This window comes from Eretmochelys imbricata, chromosome 5 (genome assembly GCF_965152235.1).
Source record: "Eretmochelys imbricata isolate rEreImb1 chromosome 5, rEreImb1.hap1, whole genome shotgun sequence".
NCBI classification, from domain to species: Eukaryota; Metazoa; Chordata; order Testudines; family Cheloniidae; genus Eretmochelys; species Eretmochelys imbricata.
The window spans coordinates 43149891-43170069 of record NC_135576.1 but is presented as its reverse complement, the minus strand read 5'-3'; the positions used below and the strand labels follow the sequence as shown (position 1 = coordinate 43170069).

General features: G+C 39.3%; 1 protein-coding gene across 1 annotated transcript in view; it reads right to left on the bottom strand.

Annotated features, from left to right (window-relative positions):
- The window catches only part of MAST4 (microtubule associated serine/threonine kinase family member 4), a 435814-nt gene that overhangs the window by 6779 nt on the left and 408856 nt on the right, over positions 1–20179 (bottom strand). The window contains exons 20-29 of the mRNA XM_077816962.1: positions 16531–16632; positions 12221–12343; positions 11872–11984; positions 10217–10344; positions 9839–10071; positions 8269–8469; positions 5538–5767; positions 3816–3938; positions 1590–1726; positions 282–463 (exon numbers count right to left, since the gene is read on the bottom strand). Coding sequence (XP_077673088.1) covers positions 282–463; positions 1590–1726; positions 3816–3938; positions 5538–5767; positions 8269–8469; positions 9839–10071; positions 10217–10344; positions 11872–11984; positions 12221–12343; positions 16531–16632 — 1572 coding nt within the window. The remainder of the gene's footprint in view (positions 1–281; positions 464–1589; positions 1727–3815; positions 3939–5537; positions 5768–8268; positions 8470–9838; positions 10072–10216; positions 10345–11871; positions 11985–12220; positions 12344–16530; positions 16633–20179) is intronic.

Sequence of the window (20179 nt, the reverse complement as noted above, 5' to 3'; positions counted from 1 at the left end):
TTCTTTACGTTTTATTTTCTATTAATTTTCAATTTTAAAAAAACGATCAATAATAAAATTTTGTACACAAACGTACCACAGTTTCCTTTTAAGTGCTTCTGTGCCATACTAAAATCTTTGACTTAGTTTCATGGTTTTTCGTAATCCAAATGAAATCAAACTATTCAAAGTGTCTTGGATTTCACATAGCTGACTATTCTCATTTGGAATTCAGTACAGACTTAGCTTCATGAAGGTGGCACATATTTCCATTTCCCTTAATTTTCTCCCTAACAACTCACCGGATGGGAAATCAGGAGTGGAGCGGTAGCTTGGGGTAGGAGACCTGGGAGACAAGCTGTGAGTTGGGGAGCCAGGCAAGCTCTCTCCTGATGAAAGGGATCGGTTCAGGCAGGAGAAACTTCGGCTCGTGTGAAGAAGGGGAGAGGGCTGCTTGGCTAGCTTTTTGAAGAGAGACCTCCTCCTAGTGTGACAATGGTACAGAATTCATCAGGAGAGACGCTGCACAAATCATCATCCCAGCAGGAGCTCTTAATGCTGGCTTTTAATAACATCCCCGTTACCTCCCCAAAAGTGAATTGTACAAAACTGTAGAACTGCTAAGGCTTTAGAAAACAGGATGAATTGCAGACAGATGGGATAGAAAACATGACCACAATCTACCATCTCTAAAAATTACTCACTACACTTCCAAAGAAAGTTTGAGTTACATATAAATGAGTGTAAAATCTGGTACATTATTCCTTTGTTTCCTTAGTTTAAGACCATACCAAAATTTATGGAATTGTTTAGTGCCAGTAAGGGGGGCCGGGGTGGGAAGGGTGCCCTCCAGCCCCTCACACTGTCTCCCCAACCCTGGCTGACGCCCAAGGGGGTTCTTGTAGCAAACAATCAAAAGTCCTCTCCCCTCTTTCCTCCCTTATGAGAGAGGGGAGTCTGTGGGAAAATACAGGGAGGTAAGAGTGACCTGGAACTCAGGCAGGATGAAGCCACTTTCAATAGTGTTCTCTTAACCATTGTGCCACTGTCTGGCACATTAACCATTGTGCCACTGTCTGGCTCTTAACCATTGTGCCACCCACCCACTCCTGCCCCAGGTAGAAGAGGCCTTGCAGGAGCATCTCATTGGTACTGAACAGGCCCAGAGGAGTTTGCTAGTCTCCTCTCTGCCAGTATGAGGGCATGTCCCTTCACAGCCAGCAATATGTTTGGAGCTGTAAAAGATACACAAGACAACTCTAGTCTCAGAGAGGTTATTTAAAACAAAGATGCACTGGAAGACCCAAAAGAGGGGGCAACCGCAGTTATTCACTCTCTCATTTCTATTTCTGTGCCTTGCAGAAACAGTGCATCTTCAGGAGGGATTTAAATAAGGATAAAGTGGGAGGCATCCTGGCACAATAGGATGGGGAGGATGTTTCATGAGCATGGGATACCATGGACGAAGGTAAAAAGATGAGTGTGGGAGGTCAAAGAGAAAGCAATGGTGTAACAGGATGTTTTGTGGATGTGGTTATACATACATTATCACATGCCTACACACACATGAAAAAGCAATATATTTGTCATAAAACAAAACTACCACTCACCTTTCTAGGCTCTCTTTCTTTTTGGTTTTCTTACTGCGTCTAACCATTCGACTCCTGTAGCTATTCCTCCTGGCCGGGCCTGTTTTGATCGAAGTGTTCTCGAAGGGGGTTGTAGTAATTGACACTTTGTTTCCACTCTGCCAAAATGATTAGAATGTTTTGGAGTGAGTAATACAGAACCACTGTCCTGTAAATTGGAAGTTCCATTACACTGCAAATGCACCAAAACACAACTCCAACTTGGGAGTAGGAGCTGACAACGTATGCAAGCACTCTATATACTTCTGAATCAATCATGTTGTAGGGACTAGTCACAAGGAACCAAAATACACACAAATTGGCAGGTTACTGTATTCACCACTTACACATTCAAATCAGGTGCCTACTATTAAACATGAGCACAGACAATTCTCAGTCAAGCTTTTGTGAAGGTGGTCACATTGTAAGGGACTCAAAGTTTAAAAATTTCCTTCATGCCCAGACCCATAATTTTCAGGACTAGTGTAGATTTTCAATTATTTTAATTAGTTAAAAGGAGACCATGGGTTGGCCAAAATTGCAAATTGTGAAATAATTTAATAGACTCCCCTCCCACACCCATTTTCCCACTACAGGAATTATAGTCATTATATCTTGAGTGAACTACTTCAGTGAACACACACACTCTCTCTCAAGAAACCAGTTATTGCAACTGTGAAGCTGAGCTGGAGAGCCCACCTCAATGCCAGCCTCAAACAAGTAGCAGCAAAGACATTTATACATGTTTGTTGTTTACACAAGTGATGACTTAGTTATTTTAAGCTAAAAGCTTCTCGGAATTGTTTAACTGAACTGTCATGGGCTATCCCAAAATTCCATTCGCATATAAGCCTGACTGAAAAATAAATACCTATAGTTCTATGTTAATAACAAAACCACTCGACAAGAATAGTATAGCATCAGGATAAAGTTTTCCTTTGTAACAAGACTGATGATAAATCAAATCAATTAATTCCAGGTCTGGTTTTTGGATGAACTGCATCATCGCATGCTGAATTTACTCTTATGAATATTGTAAATACCATCAGCTAATCATTTTTTCTTTCCTTTCTGTAATTTCTTATGAGCTTTAAAAAATACTACTTTGGCTAATAAAAACTCAAATTTACATTAATTCTTTAGACAAGGAACACACATCCAAAGAACAGTGAAGAAACCTACAATAGGCAACTGGCTGCCTAAAATTATTTAACCACTGAGTGTTCTATAACATATCCTTCTCATACAATTTATTAATTTCAGAGTTCCTCTGGTTTCAGAGAGGAGAAAAATTTATTTCTGAGCAAAATATATATTTTTGACCTTTTTTATTATCTCTATATTTTGTTACACATGTGTGGCTTCCTAATCCACTTTTATGACTGACTATTCATTTCGACGCATGAAATTGTTAATAACGTAGGAAGCAAATGTACTGCCGTCTAAAATAATGCTGACCTACTTTTAGTCTGTGCTGCAAATATTATAGAAGAGCTGCAATATAATGAGCTACAGTGAAGCAATGTGTAAGAGAATATTGAACTCTGAAAAACTCTGTAAAGCCTCTAAGGAAAAACAAATATAAAATGATCTAATAGGGCAAGTCCTGGTCTGCCCTTGCAGAACCCCAATGGAGCTGTGTAAACGTTCAAGTGTCTGTCCACATGGATCCATCTGCAGGATCAGGGCCTTAGAAGCTCAGTTGCCTTGCTACTTTTGAGACCTCTGGAGTCTGAGACTTAATGGTCCCTACTTTTCTTTCTTTATCTTAAAGAACAAGAGATGTTTTTTATTTAATTCTTTTCTTTCGGAATTTTCTCTACTGATTCCATTTTAAAATGGGCATAAAGCGTAATTAATGACATTAAAGGAAATATGCTTTCCTATTTCTCCACTAAACGTTATCTTCACTTTTGGAAGGAGAATGGGTTGCTTAATGTGGACATGTCAGTATCCTAAACGTACTCCTAGCTACCTGCTACATCAATAGCAGTGTCAAGCACTAGCCCAGAAATGAAAGGCTTGGTTGTGCTTATGGATTCAGTGGCTTCTTTCCACATCTGTCCAGCTATCAGTTTAGGATCTGTTCAAGTATAAAATAAATTTTCTGATAACTAAACTTTGAAGGAAAGGGATACGTACACCAGACAGGTAGGGTGTAAAATATGAACTAAGATACAATGCTGGTCTAAAAAAGTAATATTGTACCTTTAACAACAGCTCTATGACTTCAGTGTGAACAAGACCATGAACTGGCTCTCCATTGATATGTGTGATCAGATCCCCAGCCTTTAGGCCCGCTTGATAAGCTGGGCTTCCTTCTTCGACATTCTGGAGGTTAGGGAAAAAGAGAAGAGTTCTTTGAACAAAGCAGGCTCATGGTAATTCTCATTCTTCTGAACAGTGCTCTGTTTTAATGAACTAATTATCTGCAAACAAACTTTGACTTTCAAACAGTAAACTACACTGAAATGGCCTGATGGCTTAATGTGATATCAGAAAAAGGAATTCAGACAGTCCATTCCATCTTTAAGAATTCATTTGTGTCCAAGTTTTATAGCTCACGTTGGTGCAAAACGCACTGAAATCTTTCCACTCACTTCAATGGGCTTTGGATCAGGCCCATTATTCCTGGCATGAAATAAAAAAAGTGAGTGATATGCTCACTAAAGCAGAGAGTGCAGATGTGGAATCAGATTTTGAATACCCCAAAGTTTACAGATGTGCAAATCTAATATATCTAGTTGAAACCATAATAAAGATAGTGATTATTTGCATATTTAGATCCAGACTCTAGTTTCTGTACATGCCTCCTTCCTCCACTCAAAAAAAATAAGAGCGTTTAGGAAGGTTCATATCTGGGATTTTGGTATGGACAGTGCAACATCAAAGCACTGAATACAAATGGTCAGATATAGAAACTCTGTGAAGAGGATGCTCCTGCATCAGCACTCTGGATATTTTCAAAGTTAAATATTGTAGTAATTTAAAATAAAGACATTTTAAATTTAATTGAAAAATAAATAAAATAAATAAAAAAAATCAGACTACAAGTGTCATCCAAATTAAAAACTGCCAGCAAAATTTCATTAAAAAAATCTTTTAGTTCATTTATTTTTTTACAGTAAAAAGAAATCAATTTCCAAGAAAATGAATGAATGGCAATGAATACAGAGCAACCAATATCCCATCCTTTGGCCTAGTTCAGTAGTGACCAGAAGAGAATATGTAACCCAAGAATAATTATTTATTAAATCAGTTTAATCTTTTTTTCCTCGTCATAAGATGTCCCATGAACAGGTAATAAAATCCACAGATTAATTCATTTTTCAAAATTATTTGCAGACTTCTACAGTAAATATTCTTCTTTAAATTATTCTAATTGTGACTATTATAATCAACTATACAATTTGTGCTTAGACACTGAATTCAACTAGTTATATAAATTAATTACATACGTAATTAACTTAAATAACTAATACATCTTAAGCAACTAACATACACAAATAAATTGCCAACACTGCATGAATTTTGAATTGTATACTGAATTGTCATAAACGTAATTCATTTAGCAATTCACACTATGTTGATTCAATATAGAACTCATCCAGCCAGAGAACAAAATCAGTATCATGTGGCTTATGAAACTAACCAACACAGCACAAATTGCAAAATGTATAACTAAATATATGGTTTGAAAATCATTTGAATATTCAAACATTCTAATTAAATGGTGGCCCTTTGCACAAGGACAAATGTCACCCTAAAAAAATAATTTGCCAGATTGCCACCCTTTAAATAATGACTGCATACAAGTGGATAACCTGTCTGTGAGATATAATCTGATGCAGTTTGAAAAGGCTCTTAACTGCAAATATATCAGGTTCAAACTTCTGTTGTGAGAAATGCTGAGGAAAATTTTATTCTTACCCAAACAATATGGTGCACTGTGTAGATATCACTGTCACCCACATAGACCCTGATTGCTCGGATGGTGAAGCCATACTTTTTTCCTGAACTGTGAATTAATATAGGTTGATACGAGGTTGAAGAAGCAATTGAGGAATCGCGGCTAGGGGAGGAATCTCTGGAGGATGAAAGGTCTGAAGAAAGGGAATGTGGGGACATAGGACTTCCCAAAGGAGAAACACCAAACACATCTGGAACAGATGAACTTCCTGTTAGAGCACATTCCAATTCTACAGAAACATACACAGATCAAAACAGTGACAATTTTAACCTTAATAAACTGGATAAAGATTTATAGCATAAAAAGCAACTTATTTAACGATGCTTGAATTGTTAAGAACACAAAACTTCACTTTCATGTTCAACATTAAAATGACACTGGAAAGATATTTTCAAAATATTTATAAACTCTATATTTTATTTAGTCTTTATAACTCCTCATCAGAAGCTTGAAATGACAATCTACTCTTGGAATAGATTTTTTCTTCCACCACATGCACTGTTTTATTACTCACTAGCTCCTCTAATTCTCAAGCTGTAAACTGTTTGTTTTTTCTTTGAATGGAAAAAGGTGATCAAAGACTCTGTTTTGAAAAACAAGTCTCCAATCTATTTCCCAACAAACAGACACAGAAGGAATGTCGTAAACTTTTCTACTAAATATATCACACAGACTTGTAGGCCCCAAAATAATGGAACTGTCCACTAGCAAAAAAGACAGTTTTCATGTAGCTGGATTTCGGGTAACTTTTCTGATAATTCCAATTTAAAATGAATACTGTAATCGAAACCATTAATTTTAGTTCCAACTTAAAAGAATAACTTGACATTGTCCCAGCAAACCACTATTACTTTTGTCCTGCTAGTTTAATTAAGGCCACATATTTATGTTTGCCAGTATATCAATGATGTTTAGGGGTGCAACTTTTTGATAACAGTTCTATGCTGACAAAAGCCCTAGCGTAGATGCAGTTATACCGGGATAAAAGGGCTGTTGCCTGGCCTAGATTATTTCGCTCGTGAATTTGTACAAGCATGAAAAACAACTTTTTTGCCAGTATAAGCTGCATCCACACTAGGGGGATTTTGTTTTATAGCTACATTACCAATTTTTTAAGTACATTATGCCTAAACTCTGATTACAATGTGATTTCATAGAGCCATATCCAATTTAAAATAAAAGAAAAGCTTGATTTAATGCTTTTGATTAATAACAAATCAACCTGCACCATCTTTGAACTATTAAACCCCTTTCGTGACAGGGGTCACAGGATGCTCAACATACAACTACTGCACAGCTGGATTCACAGCACTGAGTGCTAACTGGATGTGTAAATTACCCGGTCATCAGTCTCTCAGCCTGCTGTAACATCTAATCTAATGTGCCCCAAAAGTGAAGATTACAGCCACTCCTCAAAAAGAAAATCTGAAACACAGGACAAACTCTAGACTTACTGGTAAAGGATTGCTCAGGAACACATACGTAACATCATATAAAGATCCTGTTTGGGGGAAGCAGCATATACAAGGAATAAGCAAGGAATTATGTATTGGGCACTCCTGATTTTTAACCCCAGCCCTGACACAGACCTGGGTTTATCATACTCCCTCTTTCTCCATCTGTAAAATAAGGATACTTTCTCTTCCCTCACAGGTATGTTGTAAGATTAATTATTGTTAATATTTGCACAGCACTACAAATGCTAAGTATTCTTTCTATTGCCAGTGGGTTGGCCTGCAGGCATGCAAGAACAGGCAAATGCTCTTCAGACTTTTCCTCTGATTTCCCTCATTTGACACTATTTGTGAGCAGCAAGTGCGTGGTGCAGAAGACAGAAAAGCTTACACTGTTCCTTTAGTTGTCTAGTAAGTAGGGAGAGAAGAAATTGAGTGATGCATGGGAACCCTTTGCAGTGGGAGTGGGTGGATTGGCTTTTGTCTCCCCTCAGCATTTGTATGCAAGCGCAGCGTTATCATATGTGCATTTTCCCACTGTGATTCTTGGAAGGGGTGGGAGTTTAATGTTTTATTCACACTCCTTGCCTGACTACGAGAGCATCTTTCCTCCCCCGCCTTAGAAGACCAAGCATAACATTTTAACAATGTATATAACTTCCACTAGCTTGATGACCAGGGTCCCTGCTGAAGCTATTGTCAAATCCATCTCTTCATTTGCACAACAAGTGCAGTGGGTTGGTTACCAGACTAACAAATATTCAAATATCATGCTTGATATATGGGTCTGAAATGGACAGGTGTCCAGGCTGAAAAGCTGAGATCCAGCCCTACTTATGAAAATCTCTCCCTCAAAGTACAGGGGTGCTTCGATCTTGAATTTGGCCTATAATACAGAGAGGGTCCAACAATGACATTTTTATCTGGATTCTGCACTTTCCACAAGTTTGGGGAGCTTCAGATCACGGTTTACTTTTACTCTAGTATAAAGACAAAATATATACGTTTATAAAATAGAAATTAGTTCTTCCTTTTTCCTGGAGCATGAAGGAAAGCAAACAAGATTGAAACATGGAGTGCTCCACACAGTGACCTGTGAGAATAACCATAGGCTTGTAGGTAAACAAGGGAAACAAAGACAAGTCCATTTTGGACTCAAGAAACCTTGTATTTAGATCACGTTCCACACTGATTATTCACAAGTCACACAATTTCATACTAATAGATTTATTTCTACCTCCTGGAATCATGAGGGACAGAGCACTGGCAGACAGGGACTTTGTGACTTTTCCAGATATTTTCTTTTTCTCTGTGCTTTCTAATCGCTGACGAGCCATATGAGAGGCAGGTTCACTGGATGGCTTTGAGGAATTATCTGTACTGTCCACACTCTCGTTTCTTCCGTTTATCTGATCTAAGTGCTCTGAAAAACTGCCAACTGTACAAAGAAGAAGGGATAAACACATTGAGGGAAACTGGGGGTCAGGGGGAGGAAAACAATACAATCGCAAGGTGGGAATATGTATTTTAGTTCACAAGTTCACACAATATTACAGGTAAAATAAAAACGACTAAAGAATTACAGGTTTTACAAAGGTTAACAGGGTAAGGTGAAGTAATAGTAGCTGACATGGTTTTACATCACTGACATAATTAAAATGTAAATAAAATCTTCAGCATGTTGGTAGCACAGACAGGCGACACACAACTTCTAGGACTTAACTGTACACTTATTCTGTATGTAGAACTCCCACTAAGGTCAATGGGAGATTTGAGTGTGGGTTTACTGCAGCATCCAGCCCAATCAGCTCTTCTAACAATAAAAGAAAACACCCCTTGTGAAAGCATTAAAGTACCAAGGAGGATTCCCTTTCTAAGTTTTGGGTGTTTGGCGGGGGCAGGGGGTGAGTTCTGTGCTGCGTACCACAAACATAAGTATGGGGCATATAATAGTTGGTAATTTAAGACTCAGAAGCACAATGATGTACTTTGTTATTTATGATAAAATGATACCATTTCAGACACTGCTGATCATGGAAGGAGGAGAACACCACTTAAAATAATAAAAATGGAGAAAAACCTTATACCAGCTGATCTACTGCAAAGGACCTGTTGAAATGTACAGTGATGGATGCAGGAGAGTTCTGTGACCTTACGGGATGGGCACATAGAAAAGCTCAGCCATTTTATTTAAGCGGCTATCAATAAGAGCCCAGCAATTTCACAGATCAAGGAACATCCCTGCTGCTAGCACTTTGTAGAGCAAATAAAAATATATTCTCTAATTTAACTGACATTTGCATATCTTAAAGTGACAAAAAAACCCAAGCAAACAGCTTGAATTATGCCTCATATTGGTCTGTAAATTACCACCAACCACACACACACAAAACACCTTATTTTAATGTCTATGATCTAGAACTCTTGAACCTGCATTGCAAGGAAAAGGAGCTGGTAAAGGAAAGTTCATATAAAGTAAGAAAACGTGAGTAGAACAGAGCTGAAGCAGCTAAAGAGAAATATATGGAGGAAAAACTGATTTTCAGCAGTTAAGTAGTAGCAGTAATTTGTGAATTTGTTGTGGATAGTTTAATTGCATGTAGCAGGAGAACACCAGATTGGAGAGACTCAAGCAGTGAGCTAAGGGAGAGGTGGAGAAGTCTTGGCAGCAGGAATGTACAGTACACTCACGGATTTTGGTGACAAACAGAAGGAGGGAGATAAGATAGTATTAAAGAGGTAGATGGGTGGGAGGGGGTCTACCGTTCTCCTCTGTCCCCTGCAGTATAAGAAGTTAAGCTCCTTACCTGATAGTGTTGAGCTGCTGATGGTACTGGCTGGAGTGGTGACCTCAGGCTCATCTTGAGCAGCCTCCTCACTTAAAGAAGCAGCCTTTTCTTGCTCCTCCCGGGATCCTCCTGAGCAGGTGGTTTCATCTTGATCCCCCTCAGACGATATGGCCAATTTTGGAAGCAAACCTGAACTGTGCCGCTGCCTGGTACTTTCAGTATCAGAGGAGTTGGATGTAGATAGCTGTTGCCTGAATTTAAAACAGCATTTACACAAATCGTGTTTAATGATATTTTTTAAGCGAAGGCCAATCATAGTGGAACTGACTGGCTACCAAGCAATCATTAATGGCTGTTAACTTGAATTTGAACTCTCTGACAGTTGTTTCTACTTACATTTCAGAATATTCTGAACTCCAGCTTAAAGATTCCACAGATGGCAATGTCACATTTTTTGTTTTGTCTCCTGTATCTTCCTTTTCTTCACTTTGATTTCGAGTTATTCGATCTATGTTACTAAAAACCTATTACAGAAAAAAAATTGCATCATTAACACGAATTTGATACAAAGAGATTTTCAGGAAAACACATCTAATGCAGGGCCCTGGATACACGCTTATGCAGTGTCCTGGAGTTTAAAAGGACTGAGGTGGTTTAGGTTTAAAGTCTAGGAGTTTGTGTTCTTGAAATGCTTTTCAATTTTATTTTCTTGGTTCCTCAGCTATAGGGTCATGAATAACATCTTTTAGTTATGAATCCATCACCTTTCTCTCACCACTTCACTGTGTGAGCTCCAAGTTTGCAAACAAAATCCATAAATGCTCTTGGGTTTTTAGATCACAGGATCAATGCACATTCTGAGATGGCTTCTTAACCATAAAGTCAATCAAAAAGAACCGCCACCCAAGCTAGTGATTCAATGGCCACCAATGTGGGGTGGGAAGCAGAAAAATGAATTGGAATGGACTATGAAGAGGAGCATAAATTACTTGGCTAAAAGATTTAGAAAAATAAATTCTGGTACTAAAACGTCAGTTGTTCAGCTGATGAACTGCACACAGAGACTGTCAGCTGTGTGTTCTACAGCCTCTACGCCACAGCTAGAAATACAAACAATGACATACTGGCAAGTTTTAAGGTCTCAAGCTGCTCTTGCAGGTTCACTCCTTACAAAAGGATAAAACACACCTCTAAAGAGGAGATTAAGAACTCTGAATCATTCATTCCTCCCTCTTTGAATCAAGTTCATGCTGCTAAGTCAGGACAGAGCTCACATACCGGGATAGCAAGACCTGCAATGAGACTACTGCCCCACACTCCTCCAGTCTAGCATGGTCTCTGTAGTATAGGGGAGTGGTATTATGGAGTGTACATTTATGAAAATATAAACCAGGATGAATGGATTAGAAATGTAAGCTTTCCTTTCCTTCATTGGCTTTAGATTTTAATTAAATATTTTTGAGAAAAAACACCAGTATCTGAAGAAGGTGCACAGTAAATGTCTATTAATGAAAGCTTTTGAAACTCAGTGCTGACTACCATTTAGGATAAAAAGCCCATTATATAAGACATTCAATTCTCTAACCATTTATTGTCTGCTGTTTTTTCTTATAAAGCATCTCCAAAGTCTGTCTGCTTTCCAACTGCTAACTTTTCTCCAGGTCCTAATCATCTTTCATTTGACTACTGCAATCTCCTCTTTTTGAATTCCCAAGTTCGCCCCCTGTTTAGGGCATTCAAAATGTGCCACAAAAAAAAAAAAATCTATATACCGGTAACTCAGAAAACAAAAATTGTGGAACAAAATGTGCTAACCAGTCCCAATCAATCATTGGATACCACTTTCTATTACATTCTCTAGAGTTTTAGCATTTTCACAGATGCCATATTAAATTTTGATTTGAACCCTACTGGTTTCATCCCTATTAAATTCCACAGGATTATTCAATAAGGGAATAATGTACCACATACACACACTGCTAGCCCTTTTCAAACCCCACAAAAGTCATTGAGTGTGTATGCAAACCAACATATACAAACACTTTACTTACTTTTGAAAATCTATGTGAACATGAGGAAAACTGCCTTATCTCCAGATTAAAGTCTTCATCATTTGTGTCATCCTCTTCTTCAGTTTCCATATGGTGGTATTTCTCAGAACGAGCTATAAACAAGGGGAAAAATGATTTAAACTTATCATGTAGCATCAGATTCCAAGGCTTAATGTTAATTAAAAGGGTAATTTTATTTTTAAAAATTAGTTTTCCTGAAATGTCAGACTGGCATTCCACTGGTTCTAACAAACAGGATTTTCAACTCACGCTGAGGAAAGGTAAAAATCAAAGACAATTATTACGTAAATTCCCCCAAAATGCAAACATATTTTTATACAATACATACTGTCAAAATAACTTGTGTCATCCTCAGATTCCAGCTGTGGAATGAATTCTGCTTTCTGTCTCAGCAAACTATTCCAGTCTAAGCTACGAAAGAACTGGTGTTGCTTTACTTCATATGCGCCACCTGGGGGAGCCAGAGAAAAACATGTGGGTGATTTCTAAACAAAAATACTTCAGTAAATTCAAAGCTAAATCCTTGGTAAAAGAAAATGTTAATTAGCATGAAGAGGTACAATCACCATTTCAGGCTGGCACGTCGAAGTCTAGCGAACTAGCTGCAAAATCATGGATAAATATATTTCTTCAGCATTTTTGTTCAGTGAGAAATGTGTGCTATTGTGTTGGCATTGCTATTGTTCTGTGAGCATTTCCATCAAAAACTTGTGTTTTAGGAGTTTAATTACTATATATCAAATACATATTAGGCTGAAACCTGAGACTGAGTGTTGTTAGCAAAGATACAAATCTCTTCAATACAAAAAAGTGTATTTAGCAGCACTTTGTAACAAGTAGAGGATTGTTTGGATTTTAGTATACTGTATTTTAATAAGGTTCATCATTAAGAATCTGTTTCATATTTTTGGGATGGTAATATGGAATTTCAATGGAATATCTCTATAATTTAACTTTCTATGGATTAATGTGCACTTATTATAAAGTGCTTTAAATACTGAAATAAATTAATCTATTTCTGATCAAAAACATCCATAAAACCTCCATGGATTACTTGGAGTTTCTGCCTCTTCTCATGGTAACCTACTGACCACCATAACATAAAAATGATTTCGAAAACTAAATGGAAAAGTGACAGGAAGCTCTTACACAACCTACTTTACAAAAAAGAGTAACTATGAGAAGTGCTGCAACCAGTTAAAGCTTCAAAAGAATCAAATCACTTTAGCAATTTTGAAACAAACACATCAAATTAAAAAACCCAATCTGAAACAAACAGTTGAAAAATAACCTGCAGGAATTCATGAGCAACTTTTCTTTTTTCAGTTCATCATTTATTACAATTTGTTATAGTCTGTGAACATTTTTGGTTTATGATTTCGTTGAGAATTTGAGCAATATGATGTGGAAATAGTGAAACCTTGGAGAATAATGAAAGTATCATTTTACAGGCTCACCAGCATTAATGCATGCAATGCTGTTAAAACCAAGTTAAATCCTGACACATTTGTTGGGTTCAACACACATCCTGATATTGCTGTACTGTAACATTATGGCAAAGTGTAATATTCTTGCAACCTAGAATACCTTCCTAAGAAAATAACAGACTATTCTTTTTAAAGGTTTCAGAGTAGCAGCCGTGTTAGTCTGTATTCGCAAAAAGAAAAGGAGTACTTGTGGCACCTTAGAGACTAACAAATTTATTTGAGCATAAGCTTTCGTGAGCTACAGCTCACCTCATTGGATGAGGGGTACTAATACTGGGAAATGTTATATTTGTAGAATTTGGACAACACAGATTATTTTACTATGTTGATTACCTTTGTCTCATCTAAAATCATCCATCATACCAAGAAAGTTTACAAAAGCTAACAAATCGAGCATACAGTATTTACCTATACACTCTTCTAGGCTCAAGAATGGCCTTCAACAGGCATTTTAACCAAATTATGACTTGTTCTTACTGGCAGGAAAAAAAATATTAGGAGAAACAGTTTTGAAAAACAGATTTTTAAATAGTTTATCTTGAACTTGTCTTTTTGCTAAGACAAAAGATTCCCCTCCTTCCAATGTTTTTGGCATGAGATGGGGCTCTCTAAACAGGATCTAGCAAGCTAACTGTGTGAAAAAAGTGTACACAGTTTATGCTTGTTTGAGTCTGGGATGGGGAAGAGAGACAGAAGAAAGAACAGAACTGCAGCTTGTTGTTATTTAAGTAAGGGTGTCTGTCTATTCTTTTAAAAAGTCGTGTTTTGGGATCTCTATCTTGTTTCTAAAGAGGGAGGTTGGCCCAAAATACTGTTTCATGGAAAATTTAAAACAAATAAAATAATAAAAACAAAAGTGGTCTAATGGCAAGAAACTAGTCCAGATAGTCGAAAAAGGGAAATGCAACAGCAGAATCTGTTGTTTTTTTTAATTGCAACGGCAAGAGTACAATGATTTAACCCCAACGCTGATCTTGAAGCTATGTGATTATTTTGTGCCACATTTTAGTGTAAATACAACGTTCCTCTTATATTTCTGTTATTTTTCCTTCTTTTATGGAAGTGTTTTAGAAAATCTGTTCATTTCCTTACAATCTGACCAAGCCACTCCAGTCTCCTGAGTAAATATGCAATTATATATTTTCATGGAGCATTATTCAGCCAGCTAAATATGTATTATATACACAAGGCTGTCATTTGAAATGTGTGGCAGAGCAGTATTTTCCAGTGCCCCTATGGGACCCATCACATTGCAGCCGCTGTTTTTGTGAGCTGCTTTTGACACTTCAAAAGCTTTGCTTTAGTTTTTTAATATCCCTCTGAGCTTCAAAGCGGCTGCAGGATTCCCCTTCTCAGATTGTCAACTCTTAAGAGACCAAGAACAGTTGAAGAAATAAACTAGTAAATAAATTGAGCAGATGTTACATTTGGAGGCACTGACCATTACCACATGAGAGAAAGAGACAGTGCGCGCACGTGTTGGGGGAGGGGACAGAGACTCTACTAGTGACTCAGTCTCTCACTCATAGAAGAACAGCTTTGGCATGAATACTACATGTATTATGAAGGATCAAGCGATAAAGTGAAGGGGTCTACAATGAATATATTAAAAAAACCTTCCATCAAGTGCTGAGCTAGTTTTGGCTCTTCAGACATTTGCTTACAGCAATGCCCTATGTATGTGGTGGTACAAAGCTGTACAGCCTCAGGAGAAGCCATGGGAAGGAACTGTGATTACCACCTTGCTCCGAGGGGCTGTGATATGGGGGAGGGAAGAGAGTAATCTGATATAGCTCTCTCCTGGATGTTGCATACTGTATGCTAACAAGTGCATTGGAGGTGGGGTGAGAGTTGGAACCAAAGCTCTGCCCACTCCCTGCCCACCTATTTTGGGACATTGGCATGTGGCCTCTCTTCCTGCTCCCACTTCACCTCTCACCACACCACCACCCAAGGTCTGGAGAACTGTAATGTGGTCATAAAGGCACTGCGGATGGGTCACCCCTGCCTGGGCTGTGTTAGGGCCAGTCAGAACGTAGTCCTTACTATTCAATTGAAAATGACAGTTCATATTTTAAAATTATCTCTGTAAAAATGCACATCACTGAACATTTTAAAACTCTGGACAATGGACCCAACCTCTGCAATAATTTTGTGACTCCTGCCCCTTCCCCAAACTTATAAATCCCCAAATAAGTCCATCTGTAGGTGAGCTAACACACACAGACACACACACACACACTTTAATATGGACTGCTGCATTATGGGCCTATGCAGGTCTATCTGCAGTTGACTTCGATGTCAGCCTCTTTACCTAGCTTGGCTTGGGAGCGGCACTGATGAGAGAGAGAATGCCCACAGCACAGTAGGCAGCAGCTTATCTTAACTGATTTGAAGACAAGACGGGATCATTGTGATCATCTAGTCTGACCTCCTGTAGAGCCATAAAACTTCCCCAAAATAATTCCTAGAAGAGATATTTTAGAAAAAATATCCCATCTTGATTTTAATATTGTCAGTGATGGAGAATTCACCACTGCTCTCCATTTATTCCCTTAACTTCTCATGCTTTTCATTTTATTCTTTTTCGTACTAAGGCAGTATCACAGAATAAGAGTAATAAGACAGTTCATGATCTAATCTCAGGCAGTCATTTTTGAGTAATTAGTTCAAGTAGCAATCATATGCCCTGAAGCTGGTGGGGGCTCATTGGCCAGGTCATGGTATTTGTGGCACACGAAGTGGCTCTTGTATGTTGGTTCACTGCTCTCTATTTTTGCAACTAAGTAACTTAACAGTCTGAATTTTCATGAGGTTAATAATTCCAAGCACTAAATAGATTGCCTTCATGAGAAGTTTATCTTTTATTTATTGAAACAAGATAAGAGGAAAGGAGAACAACTGTATAAGATAAGAACTGTATAAGATGACGACTGCACTAATATATGTCCCCCTACAGTATTACTGCTCTGAATCAGCAAAAGAGAAACCAAACCAGCAAAACACACTCGTGCTCTAATGAGTTGGCATCATGTTGTACGCATGCACAGATGTTTCCTGGGCAAGACAATAAAGCAAATAAAAGCCTCGACATGTTCAACATAGATGCTATTTCTAGCACATGCGCAACATTTAAATCCTGTCCCCTAACCTGTTCCCAGTCTCTCCAGGGGGTTTTGTCTGAGCAGTAGAGTAATCAGATCCTGGGTATCTGGAGGTGGGGCTTCATCCTTTTCAGGCCAGTTGATCTCATCTAGTATGAAAGAAAGATGTTCGTGAATTTATTTTAGTCCCATTCCAGTACCATAAAGGATGCTGGGTATCCGCTGGTCAGCTTAGTCAAAATGAAACAGACCTTTCCTACACAGCATATTAGTCAAGTTGTTTTTTGTTACGTGTTCATTGCTTTCGAACATAACGCAATCTGCACCTATTCTTCAAAACTCAGTTATTTAATCATCATTCATATTATTTGCAACAAAATGCGATTTAAACAGATCTTAATAACAAGAGGCAGAAGTGATTATTGTGTTTACAAAATATTTGTGCTTAGCACTGCTATGCTGTTCTTCCCTTGAAAGATGGTTATGGTTTAAATTCTAGTTCTGTTCCTTGGTCACTGCTGCTAAAATAGACACATCTGGCCTGATCCTGTAATCATTGCTCACATCTGTAATCCTTACTCATGCTAGTCATTTCACTGAAGTCATCACTCACATGAATGAAGGCTGTATGATTGGCCCTTATGGTTTGGAGCACAGGTGACGGCTTCTAATTTTCCCCAGGGGTGCTCAACCCCTGATCAGCCCCAGACCCCACCCCAAATCCCACCCTGCCTCTTCCCACCCCAGCCCCACCCCTTTCTGCCCCTTTCCCTGAGCACTCCCCATCCCTGCTACTCTCCCTCCCTCCCAGCGCTTCCTGCATGCTGCGGAACAGCTGGGGGGTGGGGTGGGGCGGTTGATCAGCAGGGACTGCCGGTGGGCAGGAGTGGCGGGGAGGAAGGGGAGCTTGGCTGTTGGTGCCAATTTTTTTTCATGGGTGCTCCAGCCATGGAGTCAGTGCCTAAGGTTTAGAGAGAGACAAGCCAATGTGGTAGTTTTTTTCCTACATCTTTTCTACTTAAGAGAAAAAAACCATCAACATACTTCAGTTAACCCTGACTATTGCTAAGGTCTTCTGTACTTCATGACAAGATGGACTTAATTTCTGTGGCAAGGCTCCCGGATTCTGCAGCACCCCGGTCACAGCAGACTGGAAATTCTGCCCAACCTTCCTTTAAATTAAAACATGGGAATTGGCAATGACTTCACATAAAAATGAACACCAAAACCATAAGGAGGAAGGATGGTCCAGTAGTTAGCACATTAGCCTAGGATATGGGAAACCTGGGTTCAAGGGGCCTGCTCTGCCATAGGCTTCCTGTGTGACCTTAGGCAAGTCACTTAGCTTCTCTGTAAAGTGAGGAACCAGTATTTCCCTAACTCACAGGGGCACTGTGAGGATAAGCATATTTAAGACTCTGAGGTGCTCAGATACAATGGCAATAATTTTCGTATTAAATTCAATTTATTTTTTGTGCTGATTTTCCATAGGTTTTCCATGTCAGATTTATCTTAATCTACATATAGACTCATTGTACAAGCTGTCAGAGAGAGGCTAGAGATGTTGGCAGCTGGATGGGGACAACTGGGACTTTAGGTACCAGTGGGATACATGGGTGGTAGTTTGGGATTTTGCATTAAGCACAATAGAAAAATGGATTTTTCTATTAAAATGACGAGCAATTAAATAATTAGCAAAGACGACATTTAAATTACCATGTTTAGATTGCAGAGGTATATAAGATATCGAGAGGATGGGGTACGGGGAGTTATTGCTATTGTTTCAGGCTTTCTGGAGACTCATGCAGAAAATACTACATAGGTTAACGTTTGGTTCATGTTCTTAAGGGATTTTCCCCACATCCATATGGACTAAAAGACTTTTTTTTTTTTAAAATGAATGCTTAGCTAGAGAATTTGCTTCTACTGTAATTGGCATTAACTGACTGTCAATTTTCTGGAGCTAAGACTTTGGTAACCTGACATGCCAAAACATTTGTTTCAGGACACAGCCAAGGGTAAACCACAAATGACCCTGGAGTGTCTAGCTCACCAGTTACAAAGATCTTAACTAACTCAAATTAATTAGTAATCAATTTACACAAGTTACAACAGGAGCAAAAACTATTCAAAATATAATCAGAGAGAGGTTCAGAACTGTGGGGCACACCCTAAGGTCCCGAGGATCTGATGGGCCATGCTCAGGAGGGTGGTCTATCTGGCAGGAGTAGCGGACAGTGCTCTTTGCGGGAGGTCTCGGCTGCCAGGACCAGGCTTCCTGCCTGTCTCACTTCCTATTCCTGCAGTTATGCTCCTCTGATGGGGACGCTGGCGGGAATTCTGCAAGCGAGGAGCAGAAGGCTGCACCCCAGAACTACTGACTGCCCCCCTGCTGAACAGAGGCCCCACCGGACTCCACCCTCTTACTGCAGTCCCAGAGCCCCATTCACTTCCCCTGCCGGACAGAGCTGTGGCCGTGCTGAATGGCTGGGGTCAAGAGGGAGCTCTGCCTGGCAGGGAGCCAGTGAGGTGCAGCCTTCGACTCCCCTTCTGAGCTCAGCCCTTCAGAGCTACCCCATTCACTTGCTGCATGGGAGGCAGGCGAGACTGCCCAACTGTGCAGAGAGCAGGCAGCTTCCTCAGCTTCCACATGATGAGTACACTTTGCCTCTCCCGTGGGTACCAGCCATCCCTCCCCCAGGGGTACAGGTGGCATACACAGTGCATGAATCTCTGAAGTGGAGAGCTTGACAAAAAATGTTTGGGAAGCTCTGCTCTAGGGATAGGTCTATAGAGCAGCCAAGAGGTTTGATTCCCAGTGCAGGTAGACGTACACATGCTAGCTCTGAGTGTGCTAAAAACAGCAGTGTGGCTGGCGGCGGTGTAGGCAGTGACTCAGACTAGCTGAGTGAGAACTGTCCCGCCCAACCGCCCTGTATGTACTCAGGCGGCTAAGCCCAAGCCACCAGGGTCACACTGCTATTTTTAGCTGCTAGCCTGAAGAGAGTTAGCGTGAATGTCCGTCTGTGTGGGCATTACACCTCTCAGCTGGTGTGCAGACACACACCTACAGTGAGCCTGTGGCACCACTGACGGCAGTTCTCCCATTAACTCCAGTGGGGTCAGAACTTCATCCATGAAGCCCGGAGGACAAAACCGTGGCAAGGGTTAGATTCTACAGCTAGTTCCATGGCTGTGCAATACATGTGGGCCTGGCTATTTTCACTGCATAAAGGAGTTATCTTGAATCATTTGGCAATAAGAATGACTTCAATAAAATAATTACAATTAAACAGAAAGGAAAAATCTGACAAAGGTAAAAAAAAGTCAAAATCTGAATCTAAAATAAAATAAAATGAAAAAAAAAAAGGGGCTGAGTTTACAAATACTTCCATGAATCACCCATATAAGGTCATTTGGAGTGGTCAGACACAGAAAGTTACTCACAAGCTTATGTATCGATTGGATCAGGGCCTCAGATTTAAAATGTGGCCATTTAATTTACAAAAAGAAAGAATATAACATGGACTATAAAATTCCAAAATACATTTTTTAAATTGTTATAAATAATAAAATATTTCTCCTTCCCCCCAAAATCTAAGAGAGCAGCCTAACGATCTATACTTTGGGGGGGGCTGTGTGTGCGTGCACAAATGCAATAAAAAGCATGAGCTATCGCCATGTTTGTTTGCCTGC